The sequence below is a fragment of the Colias eurytheme genome, chromosome 12 (assembly GCF_061535395.1).
Source record: "Colias eurytheme isolate Ceu_HAF_F1 chromosome 12, ilColEury1 Martin Lab GWU primary, whole genome shotgun sequence".
NCBI lineage: Eukaryota > Metazoa > Arthropoda > Insecta > Lepidoptera > Pieridae > Colias > Colias eurytheme.
Genome location: NC_142991.1, coordinates 2,995,688 through 3,016,056, shown reverse-complemented (window position 1 = coordinate 3,016,056; position 20,369 = coordinate 2,995,688). Strand labels below are relative to the sequence as shown.

The 20,369-nt window shown below is 32.2% G+C and overlaps 2 protein-coding genes across 3 annotated transcripts in view; one reads left to right on the top strand and one right to left on the bottom strand.

Moving 5' to 3' along the window:
• Positions 1-527: 527 nt before the first annotated feature.
• Positions 528-3,450, bottom strand: ICA69 (islet cell autoantigen 1-like protein). Its single transcript, XM_090108209.1, has 4 exons — positions 2,792-3,450; positions 2,477-2,704; positions 1,992-2,225; positions 528-1,647 (listed from the first exon to the last, which is right to left on the bottom strand). The coding sequence occupies exons 1-4, from the start codon at positions 3,359-3,361 to the stop codon at positions 1,432-1,434; spliced, it is 1,248 nt and encodes a 415-aa protein (XP_089964335.1). The 5' UTR covers positions 3,362-3,450; the 3' UTR covers positions 528-1,431.
• A 327-nt stretch (positions 3,451-3,777) lies between these two features.
• Positions 3,778-20,369, top strand: part of Eip63E (cyclin dependent kinase Eip63E) — a 77,564-nt gene continuing 60,972 nt past the window's right edge. The window contains exon 1 of one of the 2 annotated variants that reach the window (XM_090108206.1): positions 3,778-3,996. In XM_090108206.1, coding sequence (XP_089964332.1) covers positions 3,930-3,996 — 67 coding nt within the window. In that variant the 5' untranslated portion in view covers positions 3,778-3,929. Of the gene's footprint in view, positions 3,997-15,582; positions 15,989-20,369 lie in introns of those variants that run through there. The other variant, XM_090108208.1, reaches the window with a different exon arrangement.

Here is a 20,369-nt window from a genome sequence, read left to right as displayed (position 1 = left end):
TAAATATTTTTTTAATATTTAAAGAATTATCAAAATTAAAAAAAAAATTTTTTTAAAGGATTAATACTCATTGCTCTTCAACCAACTCGAATAAATTAATGGAAAAAATAAGTTTTAGCAGTATTTATCAATAGATTTTGTAAGGCAAAAAATGGGAAATTTAATGAATTTATAACGTTCTAATTAAGAAAATCATAAGTTTTTCGGCAATTGTATTCAGCAGTTTTTAATAACGACTATATAAGGATAATAATGTGCTGATCAGATTGTGTAAATTGTAATCGGTTGCAACGTAGTGAGTGCACAAACTTAGCTCGAAATGTCTTTGGGGGAAAGAGACTTATCTTGAAGGCCTGATTAAGGTAACATAAAGTAACTTTACAAATGTGAAAAAATTCACGCGCATTGCGTATATAACACTAATTGATAAACAAGAAAAAAAAATCCAGTTTATCATTTCATTAGCCGGGAATAAATTGTCAAATAACTTGTTGAAAACGCAATTTTGCTAGACTGCAGCCTTAAATAAATGTGTATCACAGGGTCAGTTTTTCTGATAAAATACAATAATTATTATTCATAAGCATTTGTTATAGTTAAGCGTTAAGTATAATGCCTTGTAATTTAAGTGATATCTTAATAGCAATATTATAATAAACAAAGGAGATAATCACCAATTAAAAATATTATTTTAATTAAACCAGTCATTTTTGTTTGTACTTCGTAGTCTCATAATGCTTTAATGGTTGTTCATTTTGTAATGTAAAAGCTATCATTAAAACATTATCAAATCTTAATTGTTATGAAATATAAGTAGGTAATACATCTACTGTCTACAACATAATAATATAATGATTATAATTACATATGGACTGATTAATACCATAAATAAAATACATATTATATTTAATTATACAAGTTTCTTGCATGTTATCAACATTCAAAAAAAATTTCCTTGTCCAATAATAATGGAATTTGCCACTATTTCACCCCATTAGGGATGAAATATGAATAAAATTTTGGCATGAGCATAATTTTTTTTCTACTACTATTACTACTTTACTAATACTTTAAAGTATTATTTCGAAAAATATTGTTGTTCTTTTCTAAACATTTACAAATACAAGAGAGCTTTGATGAATTGTTGAGATATTATTTAAATATAGCAACACCATAATCATCATAATATATTTTAAAGTAGCAGATAAATATTGTTAACACACAAGAAACCATCATCATAATATAAAAGTGTATTTTCTAATTTCACAGATAATATTAAACATACAATACTTAACCTACTTTGAACCAAATAAAGCAGCATAATGTAAGATATACTATTTAAGTAATAACTAATTTAGTATCTGTGGCATTAGAAAGAGCATGACATATCTGTTACAACGACTGCACTATTTTTAATCTGTATCATACCAGTTAAGCAGCATGACTCTGATTATGATTGGATCCTGGTATATTATCAGGGTTGGCAAGTGGATCCAACTCGGCAAATAATTTGAACCAAGCAGCTTTGTCATCTTTCTTTGGTGCTGGTAGTGGTTTACTTGCTTGTATTTGGGAAGCCTGGGAAGGCTCCTCGTTTTGTATGCTATGTGGTTGTAATGGACTCTCCATGAAGTTGCCGGTGAAGTCCTTGAAAAATATAAAAAAAATAATAAATATGGTGGCAATATACATCATGGGTAGTTTGAGCCTCGAGAGTAAACAGTTGTTTTTAACATTATACAGTAAAATAACTGAACTGATTTTTTTAACATAGACTGAATGGCCCTCCATTGGTTAAAAACTTTTAAATAGATTTCGGGAAAACATTTGTAGTTTAAATAATTATATACATAATACCAAATTTAAAAATAAAAATTCAGACACTGCGTCTTCTTCACATATTCATGCAGGAACAAAAAATATAAAAGAAAATCTTGCTAAACACAAACCGCAAAAAACAAGTAAAATCTATATCTATTACAATATATTACCTGCAACAGCTGAGATGGCATGAAAGCATAATTAGCGGGCATATCCCCACCACCTAGCTGCAAGCCAGCCAAATCCTCACTAATATTTCCACTCTTTTCTTCATCAGTGCTTATAAGATTCTCAGAGGTAGATGCCTCCTCTTGAGTTGTAGCTGATGTCTCATTTTCAGCGTTCTGTTTTTCAGTTTGTTGATCAGTTTTTTTTGTTGTTGGACCGTCATCTTTATATTCATCCTGTAAAAATTATATATCCATATGAGAATTAGTAAAAGTATTATTCTTCATATATAATATTATTTAGCTTCTTGTATTACTTCTGTTATAAGTGGTTTCTTTATTTAAAAAAAATGGATCATATAGATACCAGAAAAACTAGATGCATAATATACCTAATATACTGAAGTCAAAATATAATATACTAAAGATTAAAATATTAATATCAATAATTAATGGTTAAATTAAATGTAAAATGTGTGAAACCAAACCTGAAAGAACAGCAATTGATCCTTGTCCTGTGCAAGGCTTTCCTCTTCAATATCATTTTCAGACAAGCTCTTCAAAATGCAAAATTCATATTGTGGTGCAGAATTCATACTCTCAATGGTAGCGGCCAGTGTTTGTGCCACTTTTGTGGAGAAACCCAAAAACGAGTTTTGGTAGTTCGATAGAACATGAGAGAACATATTGCAACGAGCTGCAGCTAGCAAATCAATCTGAAAGGAAATTTTACATTAGTAAATAGTTTATTTATTATACCTACTTTATTTAAATTAATAATGATAATAAATATGTTACTTTACCTTCTGTAAAACATCTAGGGTCAATTTATCAAAAACCTTCTTGCTTTCTCTCACTTGTCGTTGTGCTTTGCGAAAATTATCAAGACCGCGACCAGTATCAGGATCGAGCTGTGCGCTGGTTGATTTCATCCAACTCAACGCGGCTCTATACTCGATACGTGCTTTTTCCATAGCCGACACTGTTGCACGCATATCTTTCACAGCTCGACATCTAAACGTTTCCACTTCATGATGTAGTCGTAATAGAGGACTTCTTATGGAGACTCGCTGTTGTCCAGCATAGGAAATCGCTTTACCAGCCGTCACCATGTGTTTCCCAGCTGCATCGTTGTTTTTGCCCGCATCTCGCAGAAACTTTCCCAGAGAATTTTCTTCTTGCGCAAGCACGCAAAGACGTTCTTGATACTGATCTAAAACTCGTTGCAATTGTAAACAACTCTCTGAAATGGACTGAAATAACTCTAATTTTGCATCAAGTTCGGCATCGGACGCTATTATACATTCATCCTCTTTAGTCCCTAGTTTCTTTAAAACAGTCTTTTTAGTCACCCAGTATTGATGTTGCATCATGTTTATACTTAACACAATTTAAGAAAAATTATCAGGAAAACGTTCGATTCTTTTTCATTTGTACATTAATTATAATTTTCATGTAAATGTTCTGCCGTCTGCGATCAAAAATTTTTGTTCAATTAACTGCATAGATTAACTGTCAAAATGATATGGCATGAAATGACAAATGACATATTTTGACATTATACCTAATCTGTTGACTGATAAACTTTGTAGTTTGTGCCTTTTACATTGACATTTGTAAATCAAATACATTGAGAAAATTCATAGTCTTATAAGATGATTTATTTTTTAACCTGAGTTCGAATAATAATAAAAAATACCTCCTTTACTTTATTATAATTTTAGTAAATATCATCTGTTTTTAGTTCTTTTGTCAATGACGGAATCTATATTTGTTCCATTTGTCTATGATTTCGTATTTACAATCGGAATGTAGAATGGCTACCGCGTTTTGCATTATTTGCCAATGTATCGGTAAAACAAAATAAAAATTTAGCATTATTATGCAGAATTCTGTTCGATGAGATCTACTCGTTAAAATAGTTTTGTGGACATTTATATAATGAATTGTGCTAGTGATAAAATACCCGGAGTGTCGTCTTCGCAATCATCAAAGAATGTCAAAGAAGGTAAGTTTGTGATTGTCAGATTTGTATTTTGTGTTCATGTTTTGGTTATAAAGTTAATCCTTCACAAACTATGTTAATACACTAGCATAACGACTAAACTTAGTATAAACTTTTTTTGAATAAGGCTAAAACTAGTAAAACAAGTTTTTATACCGCTCCTAACAGAATCGGCTATTCTATCTTGCAATGTTAATAGTTTACTTTAGGCACTTTAGGTCTCCCGTCTCGGTGAAGTAATTAAATTATTAAGATTTAGTGTTTTGCATAAACTCATAAATTTGAAGTTGTTAAAAGAGACTCATTGTTTGATAATAATGTTTGAAAACAATCACTATTGAGACATAGGTATTAGGACTTATTTTTATATTATGAGAATATTGCTGCTATTATTATATCCATACCAGATTTTGAATCTTCGATCAGTGCTTCTTTATGTAAATAAACAATTCTCATAGAGATTGATAAAAAAAAATTACTTCTTGATTCATCATAGAAAAATCAATTTATCTCATTGTTTGTTTAAGTCCAGTATAGGAATATATCCATAGATGGATACTGGCGGGATAACATTCCCTATACATAGTTACTATGTATATTTCTATCAAATAATCTATATCTTTTGTTGTACATATTATGTAATACTATCGGTTGATGTTAAACCTTGAATACAAATGCACTAACTATTTATTGCATGGATAAAATATATTCTGGTAATGTGATATTCTTCTGAAAAGAAAACAACCAACAAACAGAGATTTACAAGATGTTTCATTATTTGTTGTGGTTATGAGATATATAAGTGACCACAAATGAGATGTATAGTTATAAAGATTTGGTATTATTCTTACAGAATGAATTTGAAATAGGTACCTATTTTTATTTTAATAAAATTATAATTCCTTTTCATAAGTATTAAATATCAGTACAAAACTAAATTATAAAAGAGTGCCGCGCGGTTTCACCCACATTACTCCGCTCCTGTTGGTCTTAACATGATGATATATATAGCCTATATTACTCGTGGATAGTGTAGCTTTCGAATGGTGAAAGAATTTTTAAAATCGGTCCAGTAGTTTATGAGCCTATTCATTACAATCAAACAAACAAACAAAGTTTTCCTCTTTATAATATTAGTACTTAGATTATTCAAGAAGCATGTGCATTTTAAGAACAGTTCCTTCAATAGAATACAAAATTAAATACCTTGACATTTTTCCAAAAGATTGTACTACAATTTTTGTATTAAAGTTAATAAATCCTAAGTCCCATATAAATTTTTGTCCTTGCTCATGTTCATACATAAATGAACAAATTATAATTCTGCCTGCGTTATCATAAAATAAATGCATTCAAAGGGTTTTAGATGGTGTCATGTAACATGTTACCTACTAATTATTTTTCCATACTAAGATACATTTCTAATTTATATCTTACTTTTGTACTTAAAGTGATAATGGAAAAACATATAATATCTCAAAAAAATTACTAATTTTACTTGTAAGTCATACTGCTGAGTTGCTGACTATACTCAATATAAATACATTTCTAACAATAATTATTTTGCGAAAGTTGCAAGTTAGTTTCACTTATTTAATCAGTCTATCAAAATTCGCGTTTGAAAATCGAGATCAAGTATGAACATCGCACTGATGCCGTCGGGTCAAGGCCGATCGATTCGCCAGTATACTATCGAGTCTATCACGAATAAGAAAATCGATATCATTATGTATTTAATTTGCAACACGAACCACCCCACAGCACGGCCCATTAAAATTGAAGGGCTGTGTATATCTTGAAAATGTCACAGAATATCATTGAATGTATACCGGCTTAACGAGCCTGTAAGCTGACGGCTAAACGGATACATTTCTTTGATAAGAAACTTTCAGATCGCAGAATACGATAAGTCGTCAACGCACGAGATTTATAGCTGTCGCTTAATACATGAACGAGAAATGTTCTAGCGATTTTCATGAGTGTTGTTTCAAAAAGATGCGTGGCGTGTTGCGAATAGGGGCACGAGATAGAAACGGTAGAGTGCGTCGTTTATCATTTTTATTACTACCCAAAGAACTCGGATTTGTTCACTGGAAAGTGAAAATGAAGATTCATCGTCCAACATTTAAACAATGCCTCTCCATGTGCCTGTTTTGTTAATATTATTTAATCTGGAGAGCTGTTACAGTTTACGCAATGTTATATAATATAGCACTAAAGTACCAGCTATGAAGATGCGTTCAAGCTCCACATATAATACGTTTTATTCACGGTTCAGATGATGGCATTTGCTGGTCATTTGACCCATTTTTTTTTTGTAAATGTTTACACGCAAACGTGAACAACTATAGGTACTAAAACTACCTGCCCGAGCGTACCTGAATATTTTTTGCCCGACAGGTTGGCAGTTTTTGCGTTATCGTTATCCCGAATCTTGAAAATGTACTGAAACCTAAGTTTTATATTTTGCAATATTGTCGAGATCATCTTTAAATATGCCATCATTTCCTGAGAAATTTTTTCTTGTTATAAAATGTTTTACAGTAAACAAAATCTTGCGTTTATATTATGTGCTTTTAGAATTAAGAGCAGCTGTGATTTTAATTTTGAGAAATTTCCTCTTTCAAAAACTTAATACATATCTAGTAAATATGATAATTCTCACAATTACTTTACAGAATCAAAGCAAAGCCTCCGTAGAATAGACAATTGTTACTGTTTAGAAATGTTGCAATAGTTATTTAGGGCTTTTAACTGAATTTTTCTACGAGTACAAAATTAGAAGGTTATTACTAGATATTAATAAATTATAATTCACATTGCAGCTTGTTTATTATTAGTTCTGCGTATTACGCATTAAGCTGGCCTGTGTATCGATATCGCATGCAATATTATGTCAATGATCACTATTTATATAATTCGTATGTTCATTGGTTACTGCGTAACAACGATAATTATAAAATGTATTTATAACTGTGAGAATCGTAAAAAGCTCAATAGTATAGTCGATTTCTGTACATATAAAGATCTTCTGAATTTTATTGCCTTTTTTCGAAAATATAATGCTTGGTTTTATAAGAGCTGTAGAGCTTAATCCTCCTCAATGTAAAAAACAAACATACAATCCGTAATAAGTAATTGAAATAGTTTCGTAAAATCCATTCCTGAAAAATTTTGCACAATGTTTTTATTCCATTACTAGAAAATGGGAAGCTACGTAATTCACTATATAGCGTGCCAGTCCGATATTATATTAACCAGGTAAGTGACCCGTGGTGTCCTCTCAAATGCCAGAGGTGAACATTGCGATAAAAGATTACACTTTACCCGCCTGTGTCACAGAGTATCGGGAAATTGTTTCAATTGGGACTTGGGAGGAGTTTTAGATTGTAGAGCGTGAAGATTATTGTATGAATGGATGAGAAGCTTTAAAGAGAGACGAAATAATGTAGAGTTTCATCGCTTCTGAGCGATTTATATAATATAAAATATTGTTGTACTTCATAGATAGAGCACGAAAATAAACTTATGGACTGGGTTTGTGGGTTGATAGGTATTATTAAAATATTCATGGTATGTTTTACATATTATTTATTTGTGTCACTTTCACAGAAATTAAGCTTTCCATGAAAGTGCTGATACACTGAAGTTGATGAAATAGAAAACCTACGAAAATATCACAGAATGTTTTACTCCAAATTAGATTCTGTTCTATTTCCAGTGCCATTGGTATATTTAGATTTCAAATGTCAAGCGTTCAAACGTATTCACTATATAAAAATCCAAATAATCAATGCTAATGCTAATAGTGAACCAAATAAATAACCAAAATAGATATTTATTTATAGCTATTATTGCTTATCGGTAATAATGCTAATGAATTCTTCGTGATCAGTTATTTTTATACTTTTAAGCAAGATCTTTATATATATCTAATTTCTTTTACTAAGTATAGAATAGAATAAAGATCATTACGCCCGCGCATATTTGGAGCTAGTACATATTATTATAAGAAATGTGATTATTTGACTTAAAGTTAATTCTGTCTCTGTAATTTCACAGTGAAAATGTGTAATATTGTCACAAAAGTAAGGCACTAATTGCGGTTTCATTAATTATTATGAATAATTCATTACGCTTTAAATTATAACATTAATATTCCAAAGATAATAGCGTCTAAGCGGCAATTACGAGCGGAGCGTGCATACGGTAACGAATGTATTGATGCGTCGAGCGTAGAGAGAGGTGTATTCATGAAAGGCCGGAGTGCTCCGGGTGCCGTCTGACACAATTCCGGGCGCCGGCGCGGCGAGTTGGGAGACTGCAACCCGGCCAGACGACACGCGGTCATCAGGACGATCGCTCCCGCCGCACTGAACCCGTGTTTTGCTCCCGCGAACTTATATTTGCGAAAATTTAAAATTCGAACACCGATTCTCGTTTATGTCGCTGTATCTCTATTGGCGTCCATTGTTCGAACAAACAATACGACGTGCGTAATCCCGCTTCCGGTATTGGATTATTGAAACGATTGTATTCGAACGTACTGACGAAAGTTCCCTATTAGACGTTATCGAGGCTACAGTGACGTTTATGGACCTTTGTTTACAGACTGTGATATTGAGTAAATTCATCTTTATTGCACATTCACGCAGAGTCTAATTGAGTCGAAAGAAAGTTGTAACGTTTACTGCTATCGCGCGCCAGTGTCTATAAGCCGTCAAACTGTATTCCTTCGAGAACTTCAAGGTTTATGAATACGATGACGATAGGACTTGCAATGGACATGAGGATAGGTTTGATACGAATAAAAAAAGTGAGTTTTCATTTTTTATAAAATTTTATTAAATGTTTTCTTTAGATATTTTTTTACATTCAGTTATGCTTGTTGTGGCTTTTTCTTTTGCTATCAATATTATTTGCATCAGGTAGATATTATAATAATACAAAAGGTAGGAAGATTAATGTTATTCTAATAATTTACGTGCCCAAATTGGACAACCTCAGATAACATTGCTGATAAAGGTGTAATTACAATTTTGATATGACTATCACTATGCAATACGTTTTAATCACGATGCAATTTATCGACGAATGATTGGAATGCCCATGAGACGGTGAATGTATAGTTTCTATGCAATATATCGCTCATTGATAATAATGAACTATGTGTGCCTACTGCCTATTGCCCAATTATATATTTATTATTTAGTAACACTTTACTCTATAAAGGGTTTTGAATCATCAAGACATAATATTTTAAGTCCGTAGATATATGAAGAATTAAAGTTACAGTATTTTAGTTCTAATGTACCTACTTTAATACGCAAACTAATGATGTAATAAAAATGAAAAAGCAATAAACGTTAAAAGTTAAAACTTGTAAGTACAGAAAAGCGCATGTAACGATTTATGCAACAATTTAATTAAACAATTACGACGTCTGTGAAATTGGAAGATATCTTCCTTGCGCTGAACAAAGGAAAGGAAATCGGATTTGTATCGTTTGTAAGATGTTATATAGTCGACGTTAATTAAGATATAGTATGAGACGTGTATCAGCTTGTATTGTAGATGCTTCATTATTGTTTTATGTGGTTTTGATAGCTTTGTATTGTGTTATTTTGTGTGTATGTAAGACGATTAAAAGGTTCGGTTCCAATGTTACATAATATAGCATCAGACTCAATTGGTTTATCCTGTATTTCACGAGATTTTTCAAGTAGGAGGTAATTTGTGCAACAAAAGCTTTTGCACGATTCGATAAACTATTTTCCATATCAAGTTATTTGTCTTTTAATTTAAAGAAATTCTATTTATTACGCCTGCAACGACGTCATGCTGAATGTTAGCTATTTAAAAACTTAAAATACTGAATGCTAATTTCAAACCGTCTTTAAAGCGACTAACTATGACTTTGCAAATGTTTTGTTAAAAATATCTAAAATTTGCATCAAGGAAAACCTTGCGTGATATTCCGCATATATTGGCGATACAATAACAGGGCATAATACACGTTATCAATACGAGGTATTTATTGATTGGAACACAAGCATGTCGTGCTCCTAGAAGTCGCCTCATGAAAATTTAATGATAACATGAATTGTATGAATAGTGTACAATCGATAAATGAGCGGTCGTGATGCACAGACATCGGTGACACACATTCGAAGATGTGGGCTAGTGTTGTGTTTGTTTTGATGTAAAGACGGTATTATACAATGGATGTGGGAGGTATTATTGCGATGTATCTTAGGTGTTAGTGATTATGTATGAGCGTTCGTCGTTCGAAGCCGTTTCGTAAATTGCTTTTTTTGTAGTTTTGCTGGATGTGTTTTGCTATTGTATGTTTGCGAGTGTTGTTGCGAAATTAAAACTAAAACTATGTTCTATATTGTCGTATGTGGTAGGTTAAGAAAAGTACCTATACGGGATAAATTTAAATAGTAAAAGTTTCTAGAGAAAATTAGGTATGCGTAGGTAGATGTTACTGCGAAAGTCGAATCTATTCTCAGTATCAATTATTTTAGTATTAAAATTAATGACGCATTATTTATTTAGTCTACTCAGCGCTATCCAAACTGGTAATATATAGAAATAATATTAGAATGTGCCAGTTAGAAGTAATTAATATTTTAAAAATCTTTAAAATTGTGACGAATACGTTACAATTTTGGATAACAATGTAACTTGCATATTAACTAATTATAAACTACTATCGACCATGACTCAATATTTACGATAGCCCCCCGTTTCCTCATTTATTTTACGATCACGTGGCCATGTAATGAACGTCCTTTAACCTCTGGTGTGATAAGTAACAACGGTTTTATTCAACCACAATAGTATGCCCAAGGATATTTAAAAGGAGATAGGGTAGGTACGTTGCTTTCACTGTCTTTGTTCCGAGAATCAGAGTTTAATACAAAACATTTCTATAAGTGCAGGAAGAGATAGGAAAGTAAAAAAAATGAAAGGTACCTATGTGACCTCACTAATACCCCAGCCACACTATGCTACTCGTCCTGCTACTCGTGCTGCTCCTCGTCTTGCTCATCGCGCTGCCGCTCGCCTCGATATTGCCGTCTGGCCACACACTGCTCTACTCGCGCGATTAATCGCGACGCTCTTCACTAGGGATGGGTCGTCGACGTATTTTTCATCAACGAGACTAGATAGTTAAATGTCGTTCATCAACTAGTCATTCAACTAGTTAAAATCTTCGACTAGTCCATGTGTAAAATAAATAACTATTATTAAATAAATTCTTAAAACAATAAATTCTAATCTCAATAAAACAATTAATAAATATTTATGCTTTCTTACAAAAATTATACTCCCTAAAAAAAGTATTACTAAAAAACTTATTATCGTTTGTTTTTATAGTTTAAATTCAAAACATTGGTCTTGTAAACCAAAAATATTTTTTTTAAAAAACTTCAAAGAAAAGAATTTATTCTTATCAATAAGACTGTTTAGCCGTTGAATTCAACTAGTGCATTGGTGAGCGATGGACTAGTCGAATCGTTGAGTGAACATATAGACGGTTAATTTAACTAGTCCGTTGATTCCATGACGCCCATCCCTAATTCGCACTCGTATTGCCGGTCCTTTGACTCGCGCGCAAAAGCCGACAGCAGTGAGCAGGACGATGAGCACGACGAGTGGCATGACGAGTAACGTGGCCACACTACGTCCCTGCCTACTTCCCTCGTCACTTCCCATACCACTCGTCGAGTCGTGTGGCTGGGGCATAATAATAGTGGTCAGACGTAGACAAAAATATTCAGCACGCGTTTTGTGTTGGTTGCAGAGTAACCTTATTTAAATATCATTGATTCATATAATAAGGCGATTCATTTCGTACTTGAATATGAAATTCGTGAGGTTTTATTGGCGCCCAAGAGGTGAACTTTTTTAGTATCTGTAATTGGAATCAAGAGTTGTGACGTCTTATATGGTCATCAGTTATGATTTATTGCTGTTATCGTGAATTTCGTATGATCGAAGACTATCGTATTTGGTTTGGGAGTCAGAAACTATAGCTAGGATTATAGTAAGCTTTACAAAATTATGGAATTTTACCGTCTGTAGATACTATTGTGTAATAAACAGTTTATGACGAAACTTACCTAACGCTTTAATAACTGACTAGTTATTTAATTAATAAATTGCTCTATTATTGCGTGTGTTAAATTTTGTAAAAAAAACAACGTCTATAGCGATTTTAAAAGAACTTTGCGGTTGTCTTTGATATTTGATATACCTATGTAATATCAACGTGGGGCTATAAGTATGTGAAACCTTGCCATATTAAACATATTTATTTCCTTGTTCATGACTTCAAAATATACCAATATCATGTATCATTTGTATAATTTACAATATTAAGGATAAAATTATTAAAAAACAGTACCCTTTTAAATTACATACTAAATTAGTATCACAGAATAGTTAGTAGTGGTATCTACCACTGGTATCTACTATCTAGTAGTATGTAATTTGTTAACATTAGGTATATATATCTACGGAATATGTTCTGTATAATAGATAGGTAAAAACTAAAAACTTACAACTGTTTATTAATCTGCAGGTTCTCAATTCTCATTGTATGTCTTATTGCCAGCCTTGACCTTTGGTCTTTTAATTTTGATAAAATTGTGGCCAGAATGATATTATAAAAAGAAATTAGATAGAGATTTTATTTATAGTACCTAAGATAACGCTGTCTGGCGAAGATGTATTAATATTCCTTTCAAATTATTTTTTCATGAACAGCTTTAGGCTTTATTCAAAAAGGACAATTACTCTTAAATTCGTTTGAAAAAGTGTCTTTTATATTCCCTACATATAAAAGATTTGCGACCAAAATACCATGATAGACTAGAGTAGATAATTTTTGAAACAAAAAAAAATCGCATTCGGATGAAACCCATTAGAAAAGGAGAGGAATATGATGAAAATTAAAGGAAAAATAAATTACGGTCAATCCGAGTTCGGGAAAAGGGAGGGGGGAGCTTTTAAGAGAAAAAAATGGTTTCTCTTGATTTCCGACAAAACTACAAGTCCTACGGAAAAAATTCAATGGCAAAGTTGTAGATAATAAAAAGATCTACAACTTTTGTATTGACAATTTTTTCACATAACCTCAAAATTTAGGTGAAAAATTCAAAAAACCAAGTTTTTGGTTTTTTATTTTTATCTACTTCAAAATTTATTTTTTTTCTACGAAATTTGGTGGAAACTTGCTTTATTATGTCCCAAATACACTGTAATTTATTTGACTGAAAATATTTATTTTTTCGCCTTATTTTGAATTAATACCAAAAAAACAACCTAATTTTCAATCGAAAAGTCACCCGTCAAAATATCAGCTTTTTTCAAAAACTTGGGGAGCCTTTTATTCATCAAAATCTCTACTTTCATATGGTGTAAAAAAAATAAACCTTACCATAGTAAATGTTCTCAGGAAATGCTTACAAACAGTGTCATAATTAGCTTTTACTAAATCAGGCATACTTCTCGAACTCTATATCTTCTCTTGTATCGGGTTTTTCGGTAATATTTCAAAAGAAAAAAAATTATCTGTTCTAAGTATAATATTTTACAGCATATTCAAAAGCAAAATGATGTCGATAAAAACATTTCAGGTAGTTTGAGAAGTGTGCCTGATTTAGTAAAAGCTCATTTTCACACTGTTTGTATGCATTTTCTGAGAACATTTACTACGGTCATGTTTATTTTTTTTTACACCATATGAAAGTAGAGATTTCAATGAATAAAAGGCTCCCCAAGTTTTTGAAAAAAGCTGATATTTTGACGGGTGACTTTTCGATTGAAAATTAGGTTGTTTTTTTGGTATTAATTCAAAATAAGGCGAAAAAATAAATATTTTCAGTCAAATAAATTACAGTGTATTTGGGACATAATAAAGCAAGTTTCAACCAAATTTCGTAGAAAAAAAATAAATTTTGAAGTAGATAAAAATAAAAAACCAAAAACTTGGTTTTTTGAATTTTTCACCTAAATTTTGAGGTTATGTGAAAAAATTGTCAACACAAAAGTTGTAGATCTTTTTATTATCTACAACTTTGCCATTGAACTTTTTTCCGTAGGACTTGTAGTTTTGTCGGAAATCAAGAGAAACCATTTTTTTCTCTTAAAAGCTCCTCCCTCCCTTTTCCCGAACTCGGATTGACCGTAATTTATTTTTCCTTTAATTTTCATCATATTCCCCTCCTTTTCTAATGGGTTTCATCCGACTGCGATTTTTTTGCACTTTCTATTATTTTTAAAGGGATCTACCCCAGTGTATGACGCAAATGCTGAAACAAACTTTTCATACACATATTTATATTCTCTGACAGAATTCGCTTCTAAAAGCTCGGTATTTTATTTTGTTTCACAGCCGTTCCAATATCGTATGTGTTTTATGCTCCACTATGCCGGAATTATTAATACACAGTATTAATATATGTTGGTAACTACCGCCAAATATTTGATACAATTCTCTTTTTGGTAAAATGTAAACATATGTAGAGGATTATGTTTATTTCACAAAGATTAGTATTGTCACGGTATAAAGTGGTTACGTGATGATACAATACCAATTTAAGGTAGTAAAATTAACAGTTAAATTGAAATTGAAAATTAACATACTTATTAAGAAAAAATAATAAACGCATTAACAACATCAGTGCAACTATTTAATTATTTATTACAAAACAGACTACGTAGTTGTTTGAAATATCTCCTGAAATAAAAAAAATGATTGCTCATTTTCTTGTAGGTATGATTCTCATGTTTTTCTTCTAGAGAAAAAGTTCTTAAAGTTTAATAAACTAGAACACACTCGGATATTGATGCAGATCGGATATTTCATATTACAGTCTACAGACAATACCAACAAAACGTAGTACTAGTATTATCAAACAACCTAATGCTTCATGCGTTTTATCGGTCTACGTATTGATTCCTGTGATACGAGAGTTAATAAAACAACGAAAGTGACTTGCGTAAAACAAAACACTCGTACATTGTTATGAATTTGTTTCAATTAATTTGAACTGGAAGCTTAGCCCAAACATTTCTGATAACAGCGGCCCGTCATACATTTGTTCATGTTATCTCGCGGTACAATAGTGAAATACGTGTAGAATATTGATATCGTTTATTTTGAATAGAAGTACATAATAGCAGCTACAATATCCTAGGTGTATTGTTAATTATATGTTGACTTCTATAACCTACTTTTGAGACAACTTCATTTTGTTGTGTTTTTGATTCATTTTGTTGAAATGTAAAAGACGTAGATAATAGTGGTACGTCCTTTCTAACATCTAAGACAATAATTGTTTTGTCACAGTACGATTGCTCATCTATTATGTCGTCTGGGTTTTCCAAATGGTGACTGGCGTACGTTTTGTCGCTATCTGGATTTAGTTATTCAATAGAATCATAAATCGTTTATAGCCTGTGCGCAAGTTATACCCCAGTAACCAGTCAAGTAACTGCATTGCTAAGTAACCGAGCAAGTGCGCTGTCTTCGTAGATAAAGATTGGTGAACGGCGAGCGCAATGCTTGGCCGCCTGCATACTTCGCGCCCAGTCTGCCTCTGCGCTTCGTCGAGAGAGGGCGGCGCGCGCGCAGCCATATTAAAAAAGAATATCTAGGTCGCGCTCATGTGATAGTTCACATTTCTCTCACTCATGAGAAAAGTGCACGGTGACCACACCACGTAAATCCTAACGGTTTTATCCAATCTACAGTTTTAGCGCATGTGCGATGACAGAAATCTGAAGTGTTTAAAACAACGGGTTTATCTATGTGGGCTACGTGATATTATTGTGGAGTGTTGAAGTTTTGTGTTAATAAAACGCGGATATATCGTCCGCGGGTGTTTCTTCGAATCGCTGAATTGATTTTTGTGAATGAGTCAGCTAACGGGCGTCGGGATTGTTAACTTCGTCAACGTCCTGCCCACGATCTCGGAAGGTATTGTTGATCACTTGCTCTATTCTCAGTCTATTATGTATATCTTAACACAATGGTATTCCTTAATAAGTTACTTTATTGTAGGGACGAAATGACGTCAATGCAAGGATTCTATGACGTCATTGGCAATCTTTACAGGATTAACATTTGCTTTTACTTGAAAGTATAAACTCCTAAATAAAATCCCTTTTGTTATTTATTTGAAAACGAAATGTACATTTTATCGTTAAAAATGGGCTACAAATCAATCGTGGTAAACAAAAAATGAAAAAATATTTTCAAAACAAAGATCGAGTGTTTCGTTTGTTATGACTTAATACGTAAACACTGTCAAGCGTTTCCAACATCTTCGTCTCGTTTAAACCCAATTTCCCTGCTTTCATTCCTTATTAAACTTCAGACTGTTGCATACACATTTTGATTAAAGTTTTCGCTGCCCTTCCGTGCACTTACGGTGTTTCATACGCTCGCCTCGCATTTCATCTTGTTACGGAGTATACTTGCATGAATTATGAAGGTTTGTTTACATAACTTGGCTGTTACGCCCACAGTATATTGAATTGTGTAAAGTTAATCCAGTATGTTCATATTTAACGTAGGTGATAAAAGTGTCATAAAAATTACTATGATTATAATTGGCTCGTGCATTCGCGTATCAGAACAACACAGTGTACCTACGCAAGCTTTCACAATAAAACCCCTTGAATGTATTTTTAAATCCTTGCACATATTCCGCATCCCTCGTAAATATCTTGAAATGCTTTGTTGTTTCGCAGTGGATTTGAAAATTGCATTTAATGCTCCGTAATTACTATGCTACCTTTGAATATTGCTTCGTCTGTTCTTTGCAATTTAATACAAATAGAACGAGCTCAAAAGGAAACTTGTTTTTACAAATGTTACGTTACAGTAAGCTAGAACAAAACACGTATTGCATAAAGGCCACTTTTTATTGTATTTTTTAGTACCAAGTACGGGTTTAAAATTTAACGATTTAATGAGGAATGTTAAGAGACATTATGTTTTCATTTAACTTAGGCTACTGTTTATTTTTATGCGCATATCATTGCAAAGTTTCATATCTCTATTTAAAAGATTTACGTGCTATTGAAGCTGTTGATAACTATCTCAATTGTATTATTACAAAACTTTTCTTAGTTAAACTTAAGTTTGCTATTTTATGATTTTTCAATACAATTGGAGCATAGAGACAATTTTACGATGGGTAGGTACAATATTTAAAAACATGTGGGTCTCTCATCTCTGAGATGCAGATAAAGTGGTCTTAGAATATTGTTACTTTTTCAGCCACAACTAAGGTTTTATGTTTCTTTTATGTGTTTTAAATTTTTAGTGCAATAAAACTTTGACATTCACAGAAGCTATGTAATAAAAATGTCGAACGAAATGTCTTTGTGTGTTACTCCTGTGTTACTATAGTTAACACATTTGTTTTGATGATTTCTAGTAAATAAATACTTAAATTATTGCCGCGTGTATCGCAGATAACCGAACATTTTAGGCAAAATACATAGAGAGATACACGACTTCATCTTTATTTGTAAATTCAGCATTAACTAATATGTCAGATTATTGTGGGAGGTGTATCAATACCTTGTTGATTCATGTGACAAATAATTTTGTAGAAGTTATTAATAAAGCATACACGTAAAATTCGAGTAAGCAATTCCATAGCTGATATAAAACTCGATAAAAATACAAATAACTCAACCAGGAACAGTGGTACGTGTCGATGTTTCCTCGTCTTTGTGATTATTGCTTTATATCAAGTAGGTACTTCCGTTCATTCCTTTTTAAGTACTCTTGTCATTTACATCACGTACAACGCGTTTGACAAGGTGTGGATTCAATAAAGTACGAGTAGATGGCTATATGGAAGAGTGTTATCTGTGCTTCGATGAATTTATTCACGAGGACTGGTTGGTCTTAAAAGGTAATGGAAATTAGTAGTGTCAAATATAAATTAAACGTAATTGCGGACAGTGTTACGATAAAACTGTAAAATAAATGAATAAATTTATTGTATATTTCGTAATTGAGTATTTTGAAAATGGTATTAAATGTTTTAACTTTTTATTACGAAAACAATTAAATTGTTCAGATCTTGCCATCTAGAATTGTTTATAACTAACGTAACGAATTTTTCACATATAAAACAAATCCACCTGCATAATAATAATAAAACGAGTAACTAAACAAATATTCAAAATCCTACATCTACATACAATAGGTCCTTCGAGCCGGATTTGTCAACCACATGCTTTAAACATCGGATGCTCGAAATGAGGCAGGTGCGTTCGAGATCACATCACTGCCTCACAACTTGTAATCATCGTCACATCGTAAGGATGTTTTATGTGCATCGATAATCAATACATCATAATAAAATCGATATTTGATATTAGGGTATTAAATTTCATGTAGGTGTAAGTCTTGAAATATTATCACGCTTTAAATTGATTGATTTTCGTGCTTAGAAGGACGCGTATGTTTATTTATGTTTGTCATATTTCTGTGTCGTAACCTACCTAGATAAATACCTATACTTAAAAAAAAAGACGGGTTGCACTCCGGGAGTGCCGGCAGAAGTGAAAACTTGAGTATTAACGTTGAGCATGTTTGATATTTTGGAATGGTATCCGTCTTACGCTTTTTCGATCAGGTCACGTGTCCTGACGCGAGTTTAAGATTTTATACCCATTACAGAAAAAGTGCTCAACGCCGCTAAAGAAGTTTTCACTTCGATAAAACGCATTTTTATCGCGCTAAATGAATAATAAAACATCGTTTTTTCTAGTTCTACATACCTAGTTCCGAATATGCATCGTCACGGTATACATAATTAGGTAATTCAACAAGTTATTTTTTTGACTTTTTTATCATACAATTATGTTGAAAACTACAAGTAATGTTCATATAAAAGCACTTTACCGTACGATATATCGATAGAATACATATTTGGGCATCCCTAACTGTTCACAGATGGCCGACAATCGCAGACGCAGGTGATCACAGAGGTCGTTGTCCGACCGGATGTGAATGATTAATAAAATAAATGCAATCGCTAACCCGGTTTTTCTAGACCAGACGTATTGTTCACCAAAACTCAAAAAATTTAGGCTATCTGAGAATCTAGATATAATGCTAAGTAGGGCAAAAGGGCCATTTATATTTATGTATGATGAATAAGTGTTTTCTGTGTGTGTGTAAAAACAGCCTATTTTCAACATATACGATTTACACATATCCCTTATTAGTATTATCGTTAAATCACTAATTACAGTATTTATTTCAGTCAGTGTAGAATCGTTTTTCTTTGAATTTCACCAAGGCAAGACTGCAATCCCTTAATAAATTGAGTCGTTAGATAATTTGCTACCCTAAATGGTTAAGCCCTTAAATTAATGATTGGAATTAAATGGATGCCAAGTTTTTACCTTGAAACATCAAGTAGTCACATATATATTAGCAATCAAGTAGAGGAAGTAGTTTCAAGCAATTATAGGCAATTTTCAAGATGGCAAAAACTTGTTCAGATACGAGTTGCATCCGTATTTCTATCTTTGTTAATGTACGATAATTATATGTCCAGTTTAATTTATCTCAAGTAAAATCTTGTAATTATTATTTATAAATAAACTGTAAAGTAATTCCTCAGCAAATTGCTGTTTATACTTTGTGTCTTTTACTTTTTGTAATATTTAGAATTGTGAGCGTGGAACTTGAGTTTGTTTCGTTTATCTCTAGTTGTTTGAGCATATTACTGAAAGTTAAATAAAGTTCGTTAAACATTGCATAGTATATTACTACACGGTACTATGTAATGATATTTTACATTCTAGTATGCTAATGGTAGTCTTCCAAAGAGAAGCCCAGACGCTTGAACGAGCACAGTCATGCTACGCTTCAACAATCAACATCCAATAACATGGATAGTGGTTACCAATCTATGCTTTGTTAATGTATAGATCTACCTATGAAGTCACGATAATACTAGTTTGATCGTATACGTTGAAATGATACTGTTTTTACGGTAATGGTTGTATAGAGTTTTATGGGCCAAGTCATCATTACGGACAACTTTATAAGTGTATGGGAGACTTGGATAAAATGTGGAATTACGATTTTTCAATTGTTTTGAACTGAACATGAAAAGGAACTTACGCAATGTAAAACATTATCAAATATAATAAAATTTCTATTATTCACTCTTGATGCAGTCAATATTTTATAAGCTAGCGTTTTGTGACGATTCATAACAAATTTACCATCTAAAACCGTTTGCCCAGAATATAAAATTTGCATAATAGAATAGCTTTGCCAGCGTCCTATCTAATTTATGTTCAGAATATGAAGCGGC

What these genes read in the sequence shown, in the direction of transcription:
- ICA69 (XM_090108209.1), bottom strand. Translation starts at nt 3,361, where the DNA reads ATGATGCAACATCAATACTGGGTGACTAAAAAGACTGTTTTAAAGAAA. An exon ending in CCCTAGATGTTTTACAGAAG is followed by an intron (nt 2,705 to 2,791) that starts GTAAAGTAACAT and finishes ATTTCCTTTCAG; the next exon opens with ATTGATTTGCTAGCTGCAGC. An exon ending in TGCCATCTCAGCTGTTGCAG is followed by an intron (nt 1,648 to 1,991) that starts GTAATATATTGT and finishes ATATTTTTCAAG; the next exon opens with GACTTCACCGGCAACTTCAT.